General features: G+C 39.9%; 1 protein-coding gene across 1 annotated transcript in view; it reads right to left on the bottom strand.

Moving 5' to 3' along the window:
- Nucleotides 1-20,843, bottom strand: part of LOC126996032 (protein split ends-like) — a gene marked incomplete at its 3' end in the record, with an annotated part of 32,443 nt that extends 11,600 nt beyond the window's left edge. Inside the window, 1 exon segment of the mRNA XM_050856027.1 lies at nt 20,450-20,843. Within this exon segment, the coding sequence (XP_050711984.1) occupies nt 20,450-20,539 (90 nt within the window).
- Between the last annotated feature and the right edge of the window lie 1,682 nt (nt 20,844-22,525).

Below are 22,525 nucleotides of genomic sequence, written 5' to 3'. Positions count from 1 at the left end.
TTATACTTTCGATACAAGTTCAAGTTCTTCGTTCTCTTGGGGATTTATGAGGAACGGCGCGGCGCAGTCCAGGCAAGAGAACACGTGGACAAGACTCATGATACTAATGCCTTCAATTACTAAGAAAGGATAAGAAAAAAATAATCCCCTCAGTTACGCCGTAGAATCAAAGAACCAATACACACAATTACTATTAAAGGAAAAGGAAAAACTAATGCCCTCGGTTACATAAGAGCGAATCAGAGAATAAGCGAAAACCAATACACTGTCACTCTAAAATATAATACTAATCCACTGAGTTGCTCTAAAAATAAAAGAACTAACGCATTCGGTTTCTCTCAAACATTAATAAATACATTCAAGTTATTATCGAAGAATATAATTACTGCACTCAATTACTCTTACAGAAAACATACGTAATACTGTAATACCCAGAGTTACGCTAAAAACACGAGGACCAATGCACTTAGTTACTCTCGAAGACTATTATCACAAACACGCTCAATAACTCAAGGAAAATATAATGATGTCCTCAGTTACGCTAAAACATCAGATAACCGATGCACTTATTAACTCTCAAGGATTTAACAACCACTGCACAGCCCAGGCAACATAACGTTATCAGTAATGCCCAGCGGATATCTAGACCCATCGCTTGGGACATGTGAACCGCCCATGGAAACGTCAACCACTTACACGAGCAATCCATATGGGCAGAGTGAAGTGTCAAAAACTAAATGCCTCAGACGTGATATACATGACACCTCACTTCTTGATAAATGGGAAGGTCTTACGAGTAACCTAAAAAATACCACCCCACTGAACTTCAAAAAACAGGAAAGTCTAAGGGTAAACTCATCTAAAAATAACGTCAACATAAACACGGGACTGTCTGAGGAGTTACCTTCTGATCCAAAAACATCACCTCCCTCCAATAACTTATAATAATGCCTCACAGTAACCTTGTCATCCAAAAATATAAATTGAATAAGAAAGAGCGGTGACAAAAAGTTAACTAAGAAAATTTCGTCTCAAAATGTCAATATGTAGCTACTATATATTGTTAGGTGGCGTAAACTTCTTAACTAATTTATTATCTTATTTATTTTCTCAATTCATTCATCAATTATTCACACAATGCTTCCCGTAACATGGAATTGATTAGTTATTTATCATTATCACCACTGCCATTATTATTATTATTATCATTATTACTATCATTCTTTAATTTCGACTCTTAAGAAGTGGTCAGTAAGGATTGACTGATCAGGTTGGAGGCTTCAAACGACAAGAAACCGTTGTGTATGAACTACCCATAAAGAGTAACCCATTTAACACCACCACGTCACTATTATCACCATCCTCCTACTATAGTTTCAGTTAAAGGGAGTGAGTGGTTAGTGTGGAGTTAAGATTGTAAGCCTCAGAGAAGAAAATTATTACACACGAACCACCCTTTAAAGATACGCCCATTTAACATAAGAAATCATTTAATAACTCATCATTATCACCACCTTCTCTATCAATAGCATCCTCCCATTCAAGTTTCAACAAGGAGCAATGGTCAAGGTCGTAAGCACCAAGCCACAAGAAAACAAAGAAATATGAGTCACCGTTTAGAGGGTAATGAAAACAAAGCATTACAACTTCACACGCTACGACAGAATTAAATATACATCTGATCACGGTCATTTTCTAAAACATAATCTCAAGCTACTTTCTTTCCTAGAGTGCCACATGCTACACACACACAAAAAAAAAAAAAAAAAAAAAAGCAGGCCCCCGGGATGTACAACCAGACTACCAGCGAGAGCAGAGCCTGGATACATAAGTTCACCATCAGCACCTTGACTCAGCATTATCACAAGGTCACTCATGCCACCTCATCACAAGCAGCAACCCCAGCCGAGTCTTGATAAACAGCTACTGATAAGCAAGAAGGAAAAAAGGATCTCAAAATTCCTCTCCCGAGTCGGTATTCTCAGATGTTTTCACCTCTTCACATCAGCTACTTCCATAGGCCGAAAAGGAGGCTAAGCGGGTTCTAGTGAGTGTTTTGGAGGGTTCATGCTACAGAAAAATGATCAAACTGTGGGAGCGGTGAGTAGCGGGCTTTTTTTTCTACACTTTGTTGCCCTTGAGCCGTCTCCATTGTTGTAAAAAAAAAAAAAATACCAGATGGGTTATTAAACTACCCCTGGAAATGCCCAAAACTCCTACGAAAGCCTTGTCCTATGTGTGTGTAAGTCCCGGAATGTTTGAGAATATGGGACCTGGGAATTCATACGCAAGAAGACACTAAGATGCCCACCCTAGCTTTTCCTGCAGTCATTGTTATCCATCAGCTAAAACTCATGGCCAAGTGCACCGAGTCTGCTTTCGTGGCAAGTCATAAAGCAATAAGATTACCTTCACGTGTACAGCCAGGTGATCCCATGTATAACTTCTCGGTATGTCTTATAAGTCTTCCATTAGGAGAAGTTTATGCGCATTGTCATTATTTTCTCATTTATTCTGGTGATAGTTTATTCTAATGTATTTTAAATGTATGGACTAACTGCTTATATTTTAATTACACACTGCCTCATATTTTTTTTTTAAAGGATTAGTGTTTGTATACCAAATGTCAAATGGATGATGGTCAATAAGCATCTATGTCTATATCAACCTATCTATCTACCTACCTACCTACCTACCTACCTGTCTATATATGTGTGCGTGTGTGCAGAAATGAATGCCTCTGTGCGTTTTCTCTCTATATTAGGGCTATTGTCGTCAAACTGCAACTCATGACCCAACTGTTTACTTCAACTCTGTGCCAAATGACTTACTAAGCTGGGCACGTGGTAAGTCCTCCAGTGCATAAGATATCTCCCAATTAGTATTCTCTTATCATCCTCATGGTCATCTTCGGCTATTACGAGTCAACTGCAGGACACAAGCCTTCCCCAGCATCCTTTACAAGTCTACATGATAGTGCCATCTTACTCTTACAAATACTCTAATTACATCTCTTCAATTGGTTATCTTTCCGCCCTGACTTCCACGATTTCTGGGTTACCCCTTAAAATAAGAGAATGAGTTATTGATTGATTTACTGATTGATTGGAAGTATACATTCATGGCGCTGTAACTACTGTGGTCATAGGGCGCCAAAATAAATAAATAAAAAGTACTATTGTAGCTCAAATTCGAAGCTCAAAACTCTTGGTTAAACGGACCTCAGTTCTGAGTAAGTCTTATCTAATGACGAGCACAACCAAGCTATGTCAGCATCCTCTAGTGTGGAGAAATTGGCGAAGGCAGGCAAGGGGTGAGGCTAGATACTCCCTGGGATAGAGAGACGGTGAATGAGTGAAGAAAAAGAAGAAGAGGAGGAAGAAATGGAAATATGTGGAGAAGTGGAGGTGACAAGGACGGTACAAGCAAATCAATAGTGTGGAAGTGAGCAAAAAAAAAGAAAAAAAAACAGGAGGGAGAGGGCGGGAAGGCAGGATACCCAGACTTAATTAATGGGGTGAGGTTTGATGAGTCAGGGTTTTTCTTCAGTGGGAGTTGGTGACGGACGAGAGACGCTCTTTCGGAACGAGGCTACATGACATGACGGGTATTAGCAGCATTTTTTATTAGTTTACTTATATCGTTTTCTTATGTGGGGGCAGAATTTGTCTTTTTCCTCATTTTTTACCGTGCTCTAGACTGTCATCCTTGCTAAATAAATAAATTAAAAAAATCTTACACTGCTACAGGAAAGCTTTTGGTCATAGGTGCTCTCTCTCTCTCTCTCTCTCTCTCTCTCTCTCTCTCTCTCTCTCTCTCTCTCTCTCTCTCTCTCTCTCTCTCAAAATGCTTACTTAGACGGGATATCACAGGCTACAACATGTCTTTCCTTTCCTAACAGCCTATAGCACGAATCACCCGCCCTGACAATGGACTAGACGCCATGGTGAAGAAAGAAACCGCTCGAGGATGTTGGAGAAGGCAAAGACGGCACAGGAGAATGAATAGTGTGGCGGTGGGGAGAAAGGAACATGAGTGGGGGAACTAAGGAGAAACGGCAAAAACTAGACAGGGTTATTGGGTATGTAGAAAGGGGAGCAGAGAACATGAGTGTGTGGGGGAGGAAGAAGAAGAAATAGAAGAAGAAGAAATGGAAATATGTGGAGGAGGAGTGGAAGTGACAAAGACGGTACAAGCAAATTAACAGTGTAGAAGTGGAAGAAAAAAGAAAGTGTGGAAGAGAGAAGTGGAGAAGGGTAATCTTGCATGTGGAAGGAGGAGTCGAGAATGTAAAAACGGCATTAGGCAACCCATCAGTATTCAGGTTACGGTACAATTGGACAAAATGCTAAATAATATAAAGTTACTATCCACCCCAGTCTCTGTCCTCCCTGAACTAGTAGAGTGGGTGAGAAAGAAGCCTACTGAAGAAGAAGAAGAAAGAAAAAAGAAAAAGAACAGATGAAAAAGAAAACGAAGAAACTAAGAAAATGAATGAGAAGTAAACAAGGAAGAAAAAGATGAAGACGGGAAGGAATGGCTGGAAGGAAAGTTAGAAGGAAGTTGAACATTTCCAAAGCATTCTGCCTTAATTAATTATTTCCACAGGTCGAAAAGTTGATTAATCCTGTTGCAATGAGTTATATTTTCGTGGGTCATAAAACTACCCCAGGAAATGCCCCAAACTCCTACGAAAGACTTGTCAAATGTGTGCGTGGATGCCGAAATGTTTATAAATATGACCCCAAGACCTTACGAAGCGGCCCTATTTGTACCTCAGGCTAACACAATATACACTCCCGTACCGTAATCAGGCTAACATACTATACACTGCCGTACCGTACTTGGCTAACAAACTATGATACTATACACTGCCCTACCGTAGACTCATAATACAGAGGACGACCATCAACTTAAGCTATGGGCCATAAACCCTATAAACGATACGGGAAAATAATAAATAAAAAGTGGTGGTGTAGGCTACATGGTTTTCAGAAAACAAAAATCTTGAAGGAAAAACGGATCTTATTCCCACGCACTCGAGGGACACGTGTAGATAGCTGAGATAGGCACGAGATAGGCACAATTCATAGTTCCCACTGTTGATTAGATTACACACCCTCGCTATGATACCTCCCCCCAGCACGAAACACCACATGCAAGCCTCGAGGGAAATAAAAACGGCATAATATAAACCCAAGAACCCCCCTTTTTAATCAAACCAATTCATAGGTGTTGTTCATGTACACACACAAACAAACCAGAGAGACTGTGTAATACTCGCTCTATGAGAAAAAAGGGAAATAAAAACGGCATAATATAAAGCCGAGAACCCCCCATTTTAATCAAACCAATTCATAGGTGTTGTTCATGTACACACACAAACAAACCAGAGAGACTGTGTAATACTCGCTCTATGAGAAAACCTACATGTTAATCCCCTCTCATATTCAGTTGATGCATCCGATACTTTGAGAAAAAAATAAATGAAGCAATGAACAAATTGCAAGTCCCCCCTCCCAAAAGAGAAAACGACACCCCTTCGAAAATAAGAAAGACTCCCTTCAGAGTAAGACACCCCCAGAATAAGAATCGACACCCCTTCAAAAGAACACGACACACCAGATAAAGAAAACGACACACCTTCAGGATTAAAAACGACACCCCTTGAGAAAAAACGACACCCTTCAAGAAAAAAACACCCTTCATAAAGACCCCTTCAAAATGACCCCCTTACAAAAAAATAAATAAAAAAAGAAACCTCAACAAAGCGAATATGCATCTTGTTCAATAAATCTACGTAAAGCACTCATCTGAAGAGGAGGCCACAACAAACAGGGAGGAGAATAGAGACCACCACCACCCCCTTCCTCCCATACCCACTTGGCTATCAGAGCATATACCATTTTCTGGCCTGATAACGCACGTCAGAGGAACAGCTGCAGGTACCGAAACCTCCGAAGAATCTAACTTTTAACGTCTTGGGTTCAGGGTTCATTTATACACATTGCTTATCCTTAACTTTTGAGTGGAACGGTTGGTAGTCATGACGTCGATGAGAAGGTTCTTTCATTTTACTTTACACTGACCAAACTCAATATCATTTTTTTTTTTTTTTTTACAGTAAAGGAAGCAGCTCAAGGGAAATGAAGGAACAAAACCAAACAAACAAACACGCTCCTGCAAATAGTGGACAGTGAGAGTAGCCAAAAGGGGGTCAGAATCAGAATCGGTTGGCAAATGGAGGTTGAGAGGTAGCATGAACCCAACTGTTAACTTGCATCCCCTCTTCGATTTTTTTTGTTGATTTTGTTTTTGCGTGTGTGGTCTACTTTCTCTCGTCCCTTTCGGCTGTGTGTGGTGCTATTGTTCACTATCACTTATCAATACTGAAGAAGTGAAAGAGAGGGTTCAGATTTCAAACATTCTTTCAGGACTTAACACACACATTTGATCAGGCTTTCGTGGTGGTTGTGTTAGTATTTCCATTATAGTCTGATGAGCCTTGTGATGGTATGACATGAAAGTATGGATTATGTTCTGTTGTTTGATGAGCTTGGTTAGGCTGGCGCGTTGGTTGGTGAGACCTTTCGGTTCTTTGCCTGATGGTTTACTCAAGCATGGCTCATAGGGAAAGGTCATCCAGGTAAGAAATCCAGGTAAGACGAGGCATCTGCACCATGAACATGCAAACACTAAGGAGAACCCAGCGAGTGTCCTTTGTGGCCTTTGGAAACCGGTGTTGTGAGAGCCAATAGCATTTGAGAATAGGTCAGTTGGGTCATAATGGTAGCTCTGTATAAGTTCATAAATCTAAAACGCATACGAGTCCTTCGCTTGAATGGGTGAGCATATTTTTGACCGATCAGAAGGGAGCAAGAGGCAATGGAAACATGTACTTCCGCATCCGAATTGTAGCTCCCTGCCTTCAAGGATTGAGATTATTGGAATTCGGATGAAGGGATTTGTGTCCTGCTTTGTAATTGAGGTCCACACTGTCCATCATTGTAATACTCCTGATTTTGAGCCACACAATAACACAAAGGAACCAACAGTAATGGTACGAGTATACACCCACCTATATCACCAAGGCCTTATCTCTTAATTAATATCAGAAAGTAGTGCAAGGTTGAAACTCTTGAAAGGATGAGCATAATTCTTTACTCCTTGCTTTGGTATTTATTTTAACAGTGACTGAAAACTGAGAGGACAGTCTTTTATAATAATTTCCCTGCTTTTGCAATATCGTGTGTGAGGGAATATAAAACTTGGAAGCATGGCAGTCACTTCTCTCCCTTCCTCTGATTATAAAAGCATTGTGAGGGAGTATCTACAGAAAACTTGAGGGAGCTGGTTAACTTTTAGGATCTACAACAACTGTTACTGAAGGTGTACTATGAGTGTTATTCAAGGCTTAATTCTCCAGCCAGCTAATGTACTCTACTACGGGTTTGGTTCATGATAGTAAGAGAGATGGTGGATAAGATAAGCTAACACACACACACACACACACACACACACACACACACACACACACACAACCAAAGTCACACCATGGAAACATTAATTAAAAAAATCTTGAAAACACCTGACTTCATACCTGAGCAGTAAGTTACAAGCATGTGTGTCTGTCTGTGTCTCTGTGTGTGAGGGAGGGGGGAGCGGGGGAGCAATATGTGTTGTAAAGCAAAGACCTGATTGCATGTACGTCAGCCAAATACTTGTATGGCTTCTGTATCGGAGGGGACAGCGCCTAAAGAAGCCAAACAGTACTGCATCAAGACTAGGAGGAACAATGCATATCAAGAGCATCAGTACCAAATATTTTGAGAATATATTAAAGTTCTTGCTCCCGTGTCTGCATAAGAGTCAGAATAGCAGATGGTTTGAAGACTTGGTGAATTTTGGAAACAATATAGCCTTATCCACCCCACTTCTCTACTTCTATGAATTATTATCTGTCATTCCTTTCAACATAGGCCACACAGGAACACACACTGGACCACCAACACCAGGAGATAAGAGATTACCTTATCTATCCCCTAATCAGGAAATTCAAACTGATTATGTAAAAGGTGGGAGGAGGCAGAGCGAGAATCCAGTTAATATTAGACCAAAAACTGACATTCCTACATCACCGGTCACTCATTTATTTCCCTTTCTATGGAGGAATAATAGACAAATATGGCACACAACTTATTCATGGAAGCTGTTATTTTTACAGTGAGAGATAAGGATAAATACATAGATAGGCTTGGGAAAAAAACTAGTAAAGCGCAAGAGGAGGGGTGACCGTTCAGTAAATAAGGTGATGGAATTAAGAAGTTTATACAGCGCTTACATCGAAATCGGAAACTAGAAGCAAAATACAGAAACTAATGGAAATGCTTGTGGCCTACAGTGGAATTATACAGACTGATGTTGATGATTCTCATATAACTTCCTGCACTCCACAGATTTTGAAGTTTTAACGGAATTCGAGTTTCCTAGTTTCAAAAATTTCCTGGTGGCACAAATTCAGAATGTTGGACTTAGCAACTGGTGGAATTTGGACTAATCGACCTTGTTGTACTGTATTTGTTTGAGTAGAAAGAATTAGACTACAGAGCCACCACAAAGGAAGAGCTCTGTAAATGACTCTTTGCATAATGCACTACTCCACGGGAATGTGATGGAAGAGTCCTGAAGTGATTTCCAAAGCTTGTAAGAGTCAAACAAAAAAACTTAGATTGATGATGAAGGGATAATGACGAGATAAAGTTACCTATAAACCACGGTATCATTTTTTTTTTTTACAACATAGGAAGCAGCTCAAGGGCAACAAAAAGAAAGTGTAAAAAAAAAACCCGCTAACCACTACGCCTATAAGAGACGAAGTAAAGAGTAGCCAAAAGATAGGTCAATTTCTTATTTTATCCTGCATGAGGTATTAAAAAAAATAGCAGAGAACCACACACAATAGCAACCCATCCCCTGCAACTTATATACTGAAAAAAATATAAATAATAAACCCAATCACATACCCTACAGTTTCTTATTCAAATCCCATCAACACTAAACACTTATTTGCACACCTAAAAAGACCACCAGTTCTACTTAGGGGTAACGAGGTATGCCAAGTGACCCTTCGTTGTTGTTGTTGTTTTTTTGGGGGGATGGTTAGGTTAGGAAAAGTTAGATTAGGAATAGTAGTCGTCGTGGCTTAGGATATCAGTATTGCCAATAATTATGATTTGGTCTTTTTTTTGTAACCACTTTCATTTGTAACACCTTATCTAATGTGCAAAGTAGTTTATCAATCCAGAATTTGACTATAATATTGGTTAAATGATGCACTGATGAATAGGAAAAGCCAGACAAATAAAATGAGTGCTTTTTAAAAAATCTGCCTGGTCCTGTGCAAGATGGAATGAACCCCCACACTGCCACTAAAGGCTCTCAAGGCACAGTGGGCAAAATTATGCATAATGAAGTAAGTTGATAAATAAACCATTCTTCGAAGCAATTATTATTATTTTTCAAATCTGCTCATCGAGGTGACTCCGTTTGTGCTTATATGGTTTTCTTTCTATTTTCCCTTGATGCCCTTTCATGGATCTCAATAATAATAATAATAATAATAATAATAATAATAATAATAATAATATTTAGACCCGGCCAAAACTAGGCACAGCAACTGGAATGGCACCTTCATTACTTCACTTCATTTTCTCATGTTTTGTGGCTGTCAGGTTGGTCTAAAATGACTGTCCAGGGCGGGAAAGTTAGCGAGTAGGACAGTTTCATCAAATAACTATTAATGAAAACATCTCTAAAAAGGAGGAGGTGCACTCATTGGTTCTATGTGCTTCACTGCTGGAGATGATTGTCAAAAATAGCATGTTATGTTGATTTACCCTCGGATAATTTGAGGTTATGAATACCAAGCAAATTTTGTTGCATAAACACACACTTGTCTCTATCAGCCACTAACTGACATGAACACTTTTTCTGTTGCCAAATGTTTGCGTCTGGTTTAAAACTGCACATTACAGGCAAGTCTTTACATATGGATCTTAAAATTCCATTTGGCTTATTTAGCTGTGATGACAAACACCGAGTACTCACAAAATATGACAATCAATATGGCATCTAAGATCCCATTCATCTTCAGCAAACAGAGTGTGAGAACCAGCATGCATCTCTGACCTTCAGTAAACTCTGTAATTTACCTGAACTCATGAACGTTTGACTTGCACCATGTACCTCCCCAGGCTTGAAGACATTTTCAACACTTGTCAGTCATGAAACACAAGACCTCTTGAGTAATGGAGAGGTGTACCTTGTTGATAATTTTTAAGCCTCACTTCTGCATCCAGTCAGCCATCTTGTTATTCCATGCAAAGTTCCAAGTTTCATGTATACTGGTTAACATCATCATCACTATTACCACTTCAGTCATAACAAGTGAAAAGCGATGCATCCTTCACTATTCATCACCATCCACAATCACCACTACCACCACACCAACCCTGCACTCCACACACCACTGCCTTGCCCCTCCCCATGCACCATTGCTTGCCTCTCCCCACCACCCCCATGCCACCCACTGCTCCTCCTCACCACTACTTTCATCCATAGCGACACCAACACACTCCCCCTGCACCGTGACAACCACCTTAACCACCACCAACCCTTAACGATATGGCAAACGCATTCGTCTACGCAGCCAATACAACACAGCTCTCCCCTAACACACAGCACTCCTGGTTTAGACAACACTTGCAACATCTGTTCATTTGCCCAAAATTTAAAGAACACAAGTGATTCTAAATCTGATTTAACCGTTGCACTCTTGCATTGTTTCTGCCACTGTCATAATAACGCAGATTAAATTGTTATGTACCATTTTCCTTTTCTAAACCTAAATTTGCCTTTTAATAACATCTGTGGGTGTTAGTAAATAAATACCCTACAAGCAATAACATATGTAACTTTATACCCTTCTAATCAAGCAAGCAGTAATACACTTTTGAGGCTGTGGCCCATATCCTAAAACACTTCAGGGGATACACACCCACATTTGGTAAAGGCTGTGAGCAAATATTTTCATTGGTAGTTTTATGAGCCCAATAATAGTTTGACAAGACTTCTCCACCATGAATGTGAAAAACACTCATGAGAACCTATCTAATCTCCTTTTTGTCCTTGGGAAATACTAATTGTGAGTCAAAAGTGTTTGAGAATATGGACTTGTGTAATTTGAGATGAGCCACCACATCCCACACAAAGCATAGTCTCCATACCTCCAACAAACCCTCATCACAGACCCCCACTGCCTCTGTGACCTCACCCATCATATTACTCACCACCCATGGGCAGAATCATGGAGGTTGAATTGGTGGAGTCAAAACAGCCCGCTAATCCCATTCATTGAGGTGAAGCCGACAAACTCAAATTTACGGCCAAAAGATGGGGGTGGGCGAGCCTGGTCGAGCCCATTAAGAGGGAGCCTGACCTGACAACACCTGACACCTGGCCGTAAAAATGACAGCTTGGGCGGATTCACTTGATTGGGCTGATGTCGACTCCACCAATTCTACCTCCATGGACAGAATAGACAGTAGTTGAGGATGTAAAGGCCAGAGCAAGCTTCCCAACACTTGTCCAGAAATATTTTAGAAATACAATGACTCATAAAACATCTTCACACACTCAGATATTTCACCATCAAAAAATTTAAATAGTAACTATCAACCTTTACATGCAGCTGTGATGAGGCATTAGCAAGGGCTGGTGCTCAAGCATCTTTTTGTTTCTTCCTGGTTCATGATGCTTGCCTCATCTCTATATATATCACACCCAGCATTTATCTTTTCATTCCTCTTCGTGCACTCTGATCTTTTCTGAGGCACCAAATATCTGAATCCTATTTTAGAACAGGCAGAGTATACGGATTGATCACTTTTCTCTTCAGGGAGCAAGGCAGGTTGTTATTCAAGACATTATTGTTCACCAGAAATAATCCATCCTGGGTATACAGAAATGAACTGCTGTCCTAGATATGTACTCCTCTAAACTCTTTTTTTAAGTGTTGCATTCCTGAATCCTGATCATCACTTGTCCTGATGAACAATTATTAAACATTACTTTCCTTGGCTCTATATTCTCACCCGCATCAATGCTTGTCATTTTGTAAGGTTATGTTCACTCTAACCCTCCTTCATCCTGCTAATAAGTACACCAGAATTCTATGTTGTAATATTCAAGGCTACTTTCCACTAGCTCCCTGGTGACAACAAAATAAGATGTATGTTCTCAAACTGTTCCCTATTCTTGGTTTCTTATACATTTCTTATTTGGACGTAAATCTACACCAACGGCTCAAGGTGTGTGTGCATATATACGCTGTCATCATAATGCCCATTGTCTTTCCAGCTATGAATGTGGATGTCATGAGATGATGTCTCTTAAGATTTTTAGTAGTTTTAATAATTAATGTTTTTGGTATACTACTGTGATGATTATTAGGGCGGTCTGTCTTGGCGCCACAACTTCGGGGTCATTTGGCTACTGTACTACAAATTCAGATAACAGTATATGTGACTGCTCTCAGCTACAGAAAATATCCAGGAATCTATTTGCAAAGTTTATTTAGTGTTTCTTGGTGGTATCAAGGCTCATCACAGAATCACTTCTCTCAAGTCTCCCACACATCATCAAGTTGGTAGAGGGGCCCAAGATTTTGCCAGTTCATCAGGTAGTTATCAGCTTGTATCAGTCCTAACTCTTATTTTTGGGAATTCTTGATGCGCTGACAGATGTCCCGTTTTTTCTTGTTTTTAACTGATAATCAAAATTCCCTTTCATCATCATCGTGCTTCACTATTCACTCTCTTCATGAACAGCAAAATTCACTGTACCTATATTTTTCCCAAGGACAATTTCAAACAGAGCACCCTCAGTCAGCTGGCTAACCACCCTCCCGACTCTCCCACCGTCTCGCTTATCCCCCCTCTTCCACAGCAGACCCACTAACAGAACACACACGCTCTTCACTTGACAAACTCCTCCACAGACCCACTAACAGAGAAAGCATACACTATTTGTTTGACCAATGATGAGGTGTTGATTCATTATTGATGCCTGCAGTCATGACTCATCAATTGAGTATACACATATCTTGCAATAATGATTTCAATTGCACTTTCTTGGAAGTTACATTCATCAGCCACAAACAGTAACATTAAGAACAGCAATTTGCATATGTAAATGTATCCATCTTTATTCTACTATTATTATTATTATTTATTCTTACTGTTGTAATTATCTGTTCATTTATGTAAAATTAACCTTTTATCCACTTAATTTATGTACATTTTTAGCTCTGGGGCTATAACTTTTGCAATAAAACTATTTTATTATCATTATTTTGCTTTCCACGCTTGAAGCTCAAATACAGGGATGAAGGCACTGATTAAGTTTGGGGATGGTTAAAAGTGCTTGGGATCACTGGGAAATTGGGAAGTCATCAAAGCCACACCTTCACCCATGATCAGATGTTTTCACTTGTATGAAGGAAAATACACTAACACAACCTAGCAGCTTGTGCTTCGGAGAGTGTTGTTAGTGTTGTTGGGTTGACTGGAATCAGCCTTCAGTCACATATTGAAGATGAACTCATAATGTTAACAGAGTGTCTATTTACAAAGCAGCGTGAGGTCTGGTCTTGATCTACCAATTACAGTTTTACAGACATGTTCCTGTTAATCAGGAAAGTAACATATTTGTAGAGCAAGGTTCATTTGTACCATTTTTCTCAGGAGCTTTACCAATGTTCATGCTTCCCAGAGCTACTTTAATTTTCTTTTGTTACTGACAAGATTCTCATTCCAGGGAAGCTTCTTTCAGGATTTCAATGCTTTTCATTAATTTCTTCGATCTCAAGATTTTCTCTTTATTAATGGCTGCATATCTGCTTTAGAAGCTGACTGTGAATTCAGGTTTTCTATCAAGCAAGTTCATTTACATTGTAAGTGGCACCTTAGTTATTTCCCTCTCAAGTTGATCTTGATTTCATATCTAATCATTCTGTGGTCACCTCCAACATTAACTTAGACATTTCTTTCATTGTGTCCTGCCTGTTTGTGAGGATATAATCAATCTCATTTGCTATTTCATGGGATTTCCATGTTCATTTTGGTTCACAATTTTGTCAAAAAATGTATTCATAATTGCCAGATAATGATTTTCAGCAGTACTTTGTGGGGTTAGAACTGCAAGTGGAAATACCAGTACTTTTCCGCCATTTTCTTAGCTGTAGCAATAATCCACTGTATTAGTCGTCTTTCTTGTATTGGTGAGACTCCTGCGTATTTCAAGGTCAAGCATTGCCGTGTTTACCACTGTTTACCAAACGCCCACCTCAAGGCCACAGTGTTAGTGTGGTAACCCAAAACAAGCAGGACTGAGTGAATCACTTTAAAATGCTAGTATTTTTGAAGCAAGACAAACACAAGTTGAAAGGTTGTAAGTTTTTCAGATGTGGAAAGCTGTGCAATGTTAAGTGACAAATGATTGGTTATTGTTTTTATAAACATGAACATCTCATATTCTACCATACAAGGTAACTTTTGCCATATATGGCTTCTGCTAATATTAATCTTAAAACTCCTAGCAAACCAAAAGAAAGTGCAGAGGTCACAGCAAGTGTTGATATAGTGATGAAATGTGCAGGGCTGTGGGCAGCCTGAAGCAGTAAAAGGAGCAAACAGAGGGGTCAAGGGTGGATATATATATATATATATATATATATATATATATATATATATATATATATATATATATATATATATATATATATTTTTTTTTTTTTTTCACTTGTCTTTTAATGACCGTAATGGGAATCAAGGGAGGCAAAGCATCCCTATAGGTATCAGCCCAGCAATGTCAAGAACACACTCCTATAAGATTTCAGTGGTGGTGAGCTGCAGGATGGTTTGCATATCATCATTATTTCAACATTTGTTTTGATTTACACTCCTTCCAAAGAGATCTGAAGGTCAGTAAATGACAAATGATGACGAGTATTTTGCAAGATAAGAAACGTCTAGACTTGGGATTTGGGGCATGTCCCACTAGAAAGAAACACTACCCTATCACCGGCACTTTTCAATAGTTGCAACACTGTCACTACTGCCTGTACTGCTTTTGGCCATTACTGCTACTGGCTCATTGTGGCTTGCTCAGCCATGTCACTTTGTACCTCATATAATCCAAATGTAGCTAATGCTTCATGCTCAGTTATTAAAAAAACAATTTGACCAAGTTTTTTCCTAAATTTTTGTGAATCAAAAATCCTACTGTTTGTGCTCAGGATTGCCTCTCTAGTAAAGTGGTTAACAGCACTTGAGTAGTTTTTCTGTTTCTTCTCATCTCCCAACCTATAACATTCTGTTGACATTCAACAGCTCCTCTAAGAGGGACGAGTACTAACAATGCATCATCTGTTCTTAAAGTCTGTGTAATGCAAGTGCAAAGGTTAGCCAGTGGTGGCCTGGTCCATTAGCTTGGCCATTCTTTGCAGTCATTGCTCTGGGATGAGGCTGATCACAATCTATCTTCATTCGATTCCTATATCACACTAATATCCTAAAAAGGGGTAAACCTTAATTTTCCACATGTCAGATTATCCAAACAAATCTTGAGTGATTGACATTCCATTATTCCACTTCCTTTTTCCAAACACTGACTGTAATTCATGGTATGTCTGCCAGCTAATGTACACAGCAGCAAGCTTTTTACTTGCTACACTTGCTTAGAATTGTTTTTATATGAGCTTTCCAATGGTGGTATTCCCACTGTTATATGTGTAACAAACAATATTTGAGAAAATCTATAAACTGAAAGGAAGAGTTGGGTTCCAGTATTCAAAGTCACCCTTCGATATGCATTTTTTTTATAAACACATCCACATACTTCATCACATGATCACACAGAATTTGAATTACAGATAAAAACTATTTCATCATGAGAGTTGGCTAGAAGTACCGTATTCAAATGTTGTCTGTATGCCATTATTGAAATACATCCTCCTATAAATAAGTCTCTCTGATGCCTCTAAGCAATGCCGCTGCAGGAAGACATGTTAACACAGCTGTGAATTTGTGTTTTGTTCACTTGTGCTCATTATAAGGCTTAATAATGACAAGTGATTATTCATTAAAATGCTGATGCTGACATATGGGGGGCATGATCATGACTACAGGTATAAAAATAAAAAAAATAACTATGGAGAGCCTTTTAATAATCTCTATCTGGGACTTGAACCCAGCACCTCTCCTTCACGAGCAGGGAGAGCTAACCATTGCACTAAGGAGCTTTGTAATATATGTGTGTGTGTGTGTGTGTGTGTGTGTGTGTGTGGATGAGTGGTTAGTAATGTGCATGTTTGTGACTCAAGGCTTTGTAGACACGAGCATGCATACATCAGCTGACTTTATGTAAAGTCTTGTTCCATAATATTATCTAAGTAGACTCATGAGCATACTTTCAAGAAAATACGAAAGAAAAGCAGTTTTGTTTGTTATTGGCGAGGTGAGCAAGAGGTCTGCAAGACGTGAGGGCAGCAGGAAGGTCAGCCACAGGCACTGTATGTCCGTTATGGTTCAAGGCCAGCATAACCAAAAACCGTATCATCAGCTATCTCAACCACAAAATGAGGCTGTCTCTCAAATCACTCCTCATATCTTGTGTATACTATTTCAGTCTTCGTATTTCCTCTTTATGGAGGGCAAGACAATGGAATGTGACCTTAAAGTGCTTCATAGCTTCAGTATCATGCCACGATACACACATCAGCTTTAATACGAGGTGAACTACCTCCAAGTTAGGCAAGTGTCCCTTTAAAGGCTGCTCGTTTTCGACACGCATGAAAGTTGACTCTTGTTTTAGGGCAAGACTGCAGCAAATTGCTGAATGCTACACACACACTCTTCACTCTGCTATTGTCAACACAGATTTGGTGGAATGCTAAAAATGAAATACATGTTTTATGTTGCTGCAAAGAGTTCCATTGCTAATAGCAAACAATTCTAATTTTGTTCTTTTCTTTATATCTTTTTCTTATTTACCACTCAGTGATAAAACACCAATGGAAATCCTTCCTTTCATAAGAAAACATGGATTCACTGAAGTGGACAGAATGTTACATGCTTAAACTTATGATAATGGATCTATGTAAAGTTATATATAGATGCAAAAATTACCGATTTGCTGGACTTCAATTATGAATAACACAAAGGATGTAATATTTCCCACAATTGTTTACATCCATCCTATCTAGTCTTCACTCAGTAACAATTTATCTCTTCTACAGCTAGGTTTGCTTTCAACTAAGACGACAACAATTCAATATCCCACCCAATCGGCTTCACTCTTGCTACCTAGTCTCCAGTCAACACCAACTTATCTCCCCACACACACAAAAAGTCTTTCTCCAGGAGAGTACTCGCTGGCAATGATAAGTCTAGCACATGATCAGGTCACGAGTGAAATATACACACATAAGAGTCTCTGGATGTGGCAATCCCTCGCTAGGACAAACGCCTCCTCCCTGCATTGCCAATCTTGTACTTGACATAGATAGCATTATACAGAGGACATGTAACTCCATCTACTTAAGGGGTAAGCAATGACTGATCCTGCACTTGAAAGTTAAGGGCAAAGAGTAAGTAAAGAGGCAGATATTGAACCCAAGGATTCAGGTGGATGTGGCGAGTCTTTTTCTTTTTTTACCCATGAACAATTCAAGTGCAACAACAGTACCGGCAACTTAAAGGATCTACGTAAGATAAAGTATTTTCTGTGCACAAAGTTAGTATTGGCCCAATTTTTAAACCCTCTTTTTTTATATTCAACCATATTGACCTCTGATCTAACTTCTACTCTGTGCAGGCCTATAATGCAGGTAGCAGACTTTTATTTTGAAGGATGCTACTGGTCAGTCCCAGAACATTTGTAGTGCAGACAAACTATTTATGTACTTTCATAGTGGCACCATATTTGTAAATCTTGCACATATACTCTTGAGTTAAACTTGACCACCTTTTTAAAACACAAGACTACATTAGTTGATGAAGTTAGAGAGCCCCTGTCTTAGCCAGTCACCCATCACAGGTTTACAATAAATATACCATACAAAATTAAGAAAACGCATTTTACTTTTTCGAGCGAATGGCATGGAAATTGAGGGGTGAATAGGACTGGCATGACGCACTCCACTTCCTTACACCTACACCCACAGCCCACACCTGTGACCTAATACACACAAACAGCCAACCTTATGAATGACTCTTACACACCTGTTTTCTCCTATCTCACTCCTTCCCTTTTCTAGCATACATCTGCCTTGGAAATCTGTCGTACTAATTTCCTACACACCTGAACCACACATTTACCATATCCTTGGTGCACTAATAGTCCCTCTCCTTATAAATATTTCCACTTTCACAAGACACATTTTCTTTATCTTCTTTATGTACATTCCCCCTTTTCCTTGCTATACACCATTCCCCTTTCACTGGATATACCTATTCACTTTTCCTAACCATATACACTTCCCCTCTCCTTGTATGCATTCCCCTTTCCCTTGCATACATTTCCCATTTAACAAGATACATTCCCCTTTTTCTAGCCATATATATTTACCCTTTCCTAGCTATACACATTATCCTTGTATACATCTGCCTTCCCTGGCTACCAACATCAATACAGTGGTTAGCAAATTTGACCCAGTTTTTTCATATTAGCATACTGCGAACAATAAATACAGGGTCCGGAGAGTTTTACATATATCAGCAGAATAGGTCTTTGACGCTAGAAACTAGAAAAATAGTAAGAGGCTTTCTTCACTTTCCTTCATAAACTTAACAAACCCCAAAGAAACAGTGACATGCAGGTAATTACACCCACACCTTTATTTCAATAGGTAAATCCAAGACAAACCAATACAAGAAAAGAAATAGAGCTAGATATTATGATGTATTGCCCAACCATACATTTTCTTTCATGTACTTAACAGAACCACAAAGTGACAGAAATATACAGGTAACTACACACACACACACACCTTTATCTCTAATAGGTAAACCCAAAACTGACTAACCCAGTAAAAAAAAAAAAAAATGTTAGTTCAATGTGACGCTATTACACTTTCACCTTAATTAAACATAGCTTCACACCTGTGATGAAGAGTAGGTAAAGGTGAGGGTAATTAAGGTAGGGAAGGAGGAGAGGATAGAGAAGGGAATGGAGGGGGATCAGGGAGGAAGAGAAGTAAAGGGAGAGAGGACGTAAACTAACAAACTGCAGAAATGAGAAAACTAACAATAGAAAGCAGGAAGAGGAAGAGAAGACAAAAACAAACACCATGGAGGAGGGAGGGGAGGAATAAAAAACTAACAAATGTTAAAAATAAATAACCCCAAAAAGAGAAAGCAGGAATAGAAGAAAAATACCAGAGGAGGAGGAGAATGGGGAGGGTAGGGAGAGGAATAAAAAAAACAGCCGAATGGTAAAAATGAAAACACCAAAATTAGAAAGAGGAAAGAAAAAAAAATAGCAGGGAAGAGGAGGAGGAAGAGAGAAGGGGAGGGGAGAGGAAGGCTCAATAAAACAACAACAAATATCAAATGGTAGAAATATAACACACTAAAGAGAAAGCAGGAATAAAAGAAATCAACACAGGGGAGGGGGGAGCAAGAGGGGGAGGGGGGGTGCCACTAACGGGACTCCATGGGCATGCGTAGTAAAAGTGACCTTATGACCTTGGGAAGCCGAAGGAGGTCATAGCGACGCCCTGACCCCTAAAAATACCCAAAAAAACATAAAACACATCAAATTAACCACATAATGAGATCGATAATGCCAATGTCACCCCTACCCCCCTCCTTCCTCCCCCCTACCCCCAACATAACCCAACCACATATCCTACAGCTGGGACTATATATGACCAAGGCAGGACTTCCTAGAGATCCTTGGGTGTCCTGCAAAGGGGGGAAATGGTGATAGTGATGATGGTGATGATTCCTGCTTCTCGTGGTCGCTGGTGATGAATAAAAAAATGGAGGTCAACAAAAATTCATTATATTTGCGTCCTATGAATCCTTGGGTATCCTGCAAAGGGGGGAAAGGAGGGAGATGGTGATAGTGATGATGGTGATGATTCCTGCTTCTATCCGCTGGTGATGAAAATAAAAAAATGGAGGTCAACAAAAATGAATCAGGGAGGGAATCTAGAAAATTCACTATATTTGCATCCTAGAGATCCTTGGGTATCCTGCAAAGAGGGAAAATATGATAGTGATGATGGTGATGATTCCTGCTCCTTCTCGTGGGCGCTGGTGGTGAAAATAAAAATAAAAACGTAAAAAAAAATAAAGTCCCAACAAACATCCATTTCACTATTTACCTTCTGTGGTGCTGTGGAGGATGCGGTGGAGGGTGCCGTGGTGGTGCCCTGACCCGCGGCACCACTCGAGGAAGGGGCGGCGGCGTCCATTGCGAAGGGCGGCACAAATATTCACTCTCTCTCTCCCTCCTTCCCCGCCGCCATTAGACCAGCCCACCACCAAGAGCTTCGCCGTCACTTTACTTATCCGCCATTATCCCGTCATCCGGAGGCGTAGCGGCGCTGGTCGTGGTGCTGCCTGGTGCTCTGTGTTCTGGGGAATATTTATTTATGTGCTGTGAGACATAACGCGCTATCTAGGCTAACAATGGGTGCACTTTGTATATCCTAGCTGGACAGAATCTTCCCCGGTCATCAGCGCCTCCAGGGGACTGAGTGAGCGGGGGAGCTGTGCAGGGGGTGACGTCATCGCCCCGCCGCCCACCCCGTGTCGCTATATTGTCGTACGCGGAACTATCTCCTCCTTTACCTCTGTTTTCTTCCTCGCTTTTCTCTACGTATATACTCGGATTGTATATTTTTATTATTTTTGTATGTACAATAAAAATCTCAATAAAAATCTGAAATCCGATATCTGAGCAGGTAGATCCAGGATTAACCAATACAAGAAAATTAATAAAGAGCAAGAAAATATGATGTATCGCCTACCATACATTTTCGTTCATGTACTTAACAGAACCAGAAAGTGACAGTGATGTGCAGGTATATATCATTATAATGACACCCACCCACACACCTTTATGTCAACAGGTAAACCCAAAACTGACGCAGAAAGAAGAGACCAAAGTAAGCTTAAGTGAATAAGGAAACTGTAGAAAAGCAAAGTCGATGCAGTAATTAAAGTTACCTAATATGATGAAAGCACCGAAGAAACGTAATAGTAATAACAGCATGCGGCAATTATTAAACGCCAATGTGATGAAATTAGACATCATTAGCGCCTACCGCCCCACCCCCGGCACCTACATATTTTTCACCCATTTAAAGTTACCTGAAAAGATGACAACAAAGAAATATAATCGTAGTTACACCGATAAAAAATAAACGTAGGGAAATTCGACGTCACACCCTCCACATCACAGCATCCCAGCTTCATTCATCCATATGGAGGCAAGATATTATACACAGTTCCGCATTTTTACCCCGATACAAACTTACATAACCTCAAAAAATATATTAAAGAAACTGACAATGCCCTTAGGAATCAAATAATCTAGACGTCTCGATCGGTCCATATTCTTCGCTAAACGTAATTATACTGTATCGGACTATTTTCCAAGGCCACAAAGAAGATTAACCAGGTTTTCATGGGTGTTCTTTTACGTTCAAGATGCAAAGCCGTGCAAATCTATCTCTAGCATCACAAAACAGTCCATGAAAATCCCAGGCATGCAACTCCTAATAAGAGGCTTTTCAATTTACGACTATTTTTCAAGACCACAGAGGAGATTAACTAGGTTTTCATGGGTGGCTTACCCTTTCAAAATGCAGAAGACGTGTAAAACTATCTCTAGCATCACAAAATAGTCCATGAAAGTCCCACAGGCCAACTTTTAATAGAGGCTTTTCAATGGTGACGTGTTCGGTGGGAAGCTCTGAGGGTAACTATATAGGAACGGTCTTAGGTTCGTGTTCTCAGACTCTTCCACCTCTCATGTCAACAATTCCAAAGGCCAGAAATGAGATCAGTCGGGTTGTAATGAGTTTTTGTTTTTTTTAGATCCAAATAGGTCATCTCGATCGTGTCCTCATCTCTTCAACCGGCTTTTCATGGGTGACTTTCCCCTTCAAGATGCAGAAGCCGTATAAAATTATCTCTACGTAGCATCACAAAACAGTCCCTGAAAAGCCCAGTAACTTCTAACAGAGGCTTTTTAGATAGGCGAACTGAGGCGCCAACACACTTAAAAACACGGGCTCTCGTCTCGTGTCCCCATCCCTTCATTGCTCTACGGGGCGGGAAGGAGGATCGGGCACCCCTTTTTCGGCCCGGTAGGGGATCAAAGGGGGGCGGGAGGAGGATCCGAACCACCGTTACCCGATTATCGTACTCAGACTCGTATATACCGGTTTTTG

This window comes from Eriocheir sinensis, chromosome 9, assembly GCF_024679095.1.
Source record: "Eriocheir sinensis breed Jianghai 21 chromosome 9, ASM2467909v1, whole genome shotgun sequence".
NCBI classification, from domain to species: Eukaryota; Metazoa; Arthropoda; class Malacostraca; order Decapoda; family Varunidae; genus Eriocheir; species Eriocheir sinensis.
This window is presented reverse-complemented; position numbering and strand designations above follow the sequence as displayed.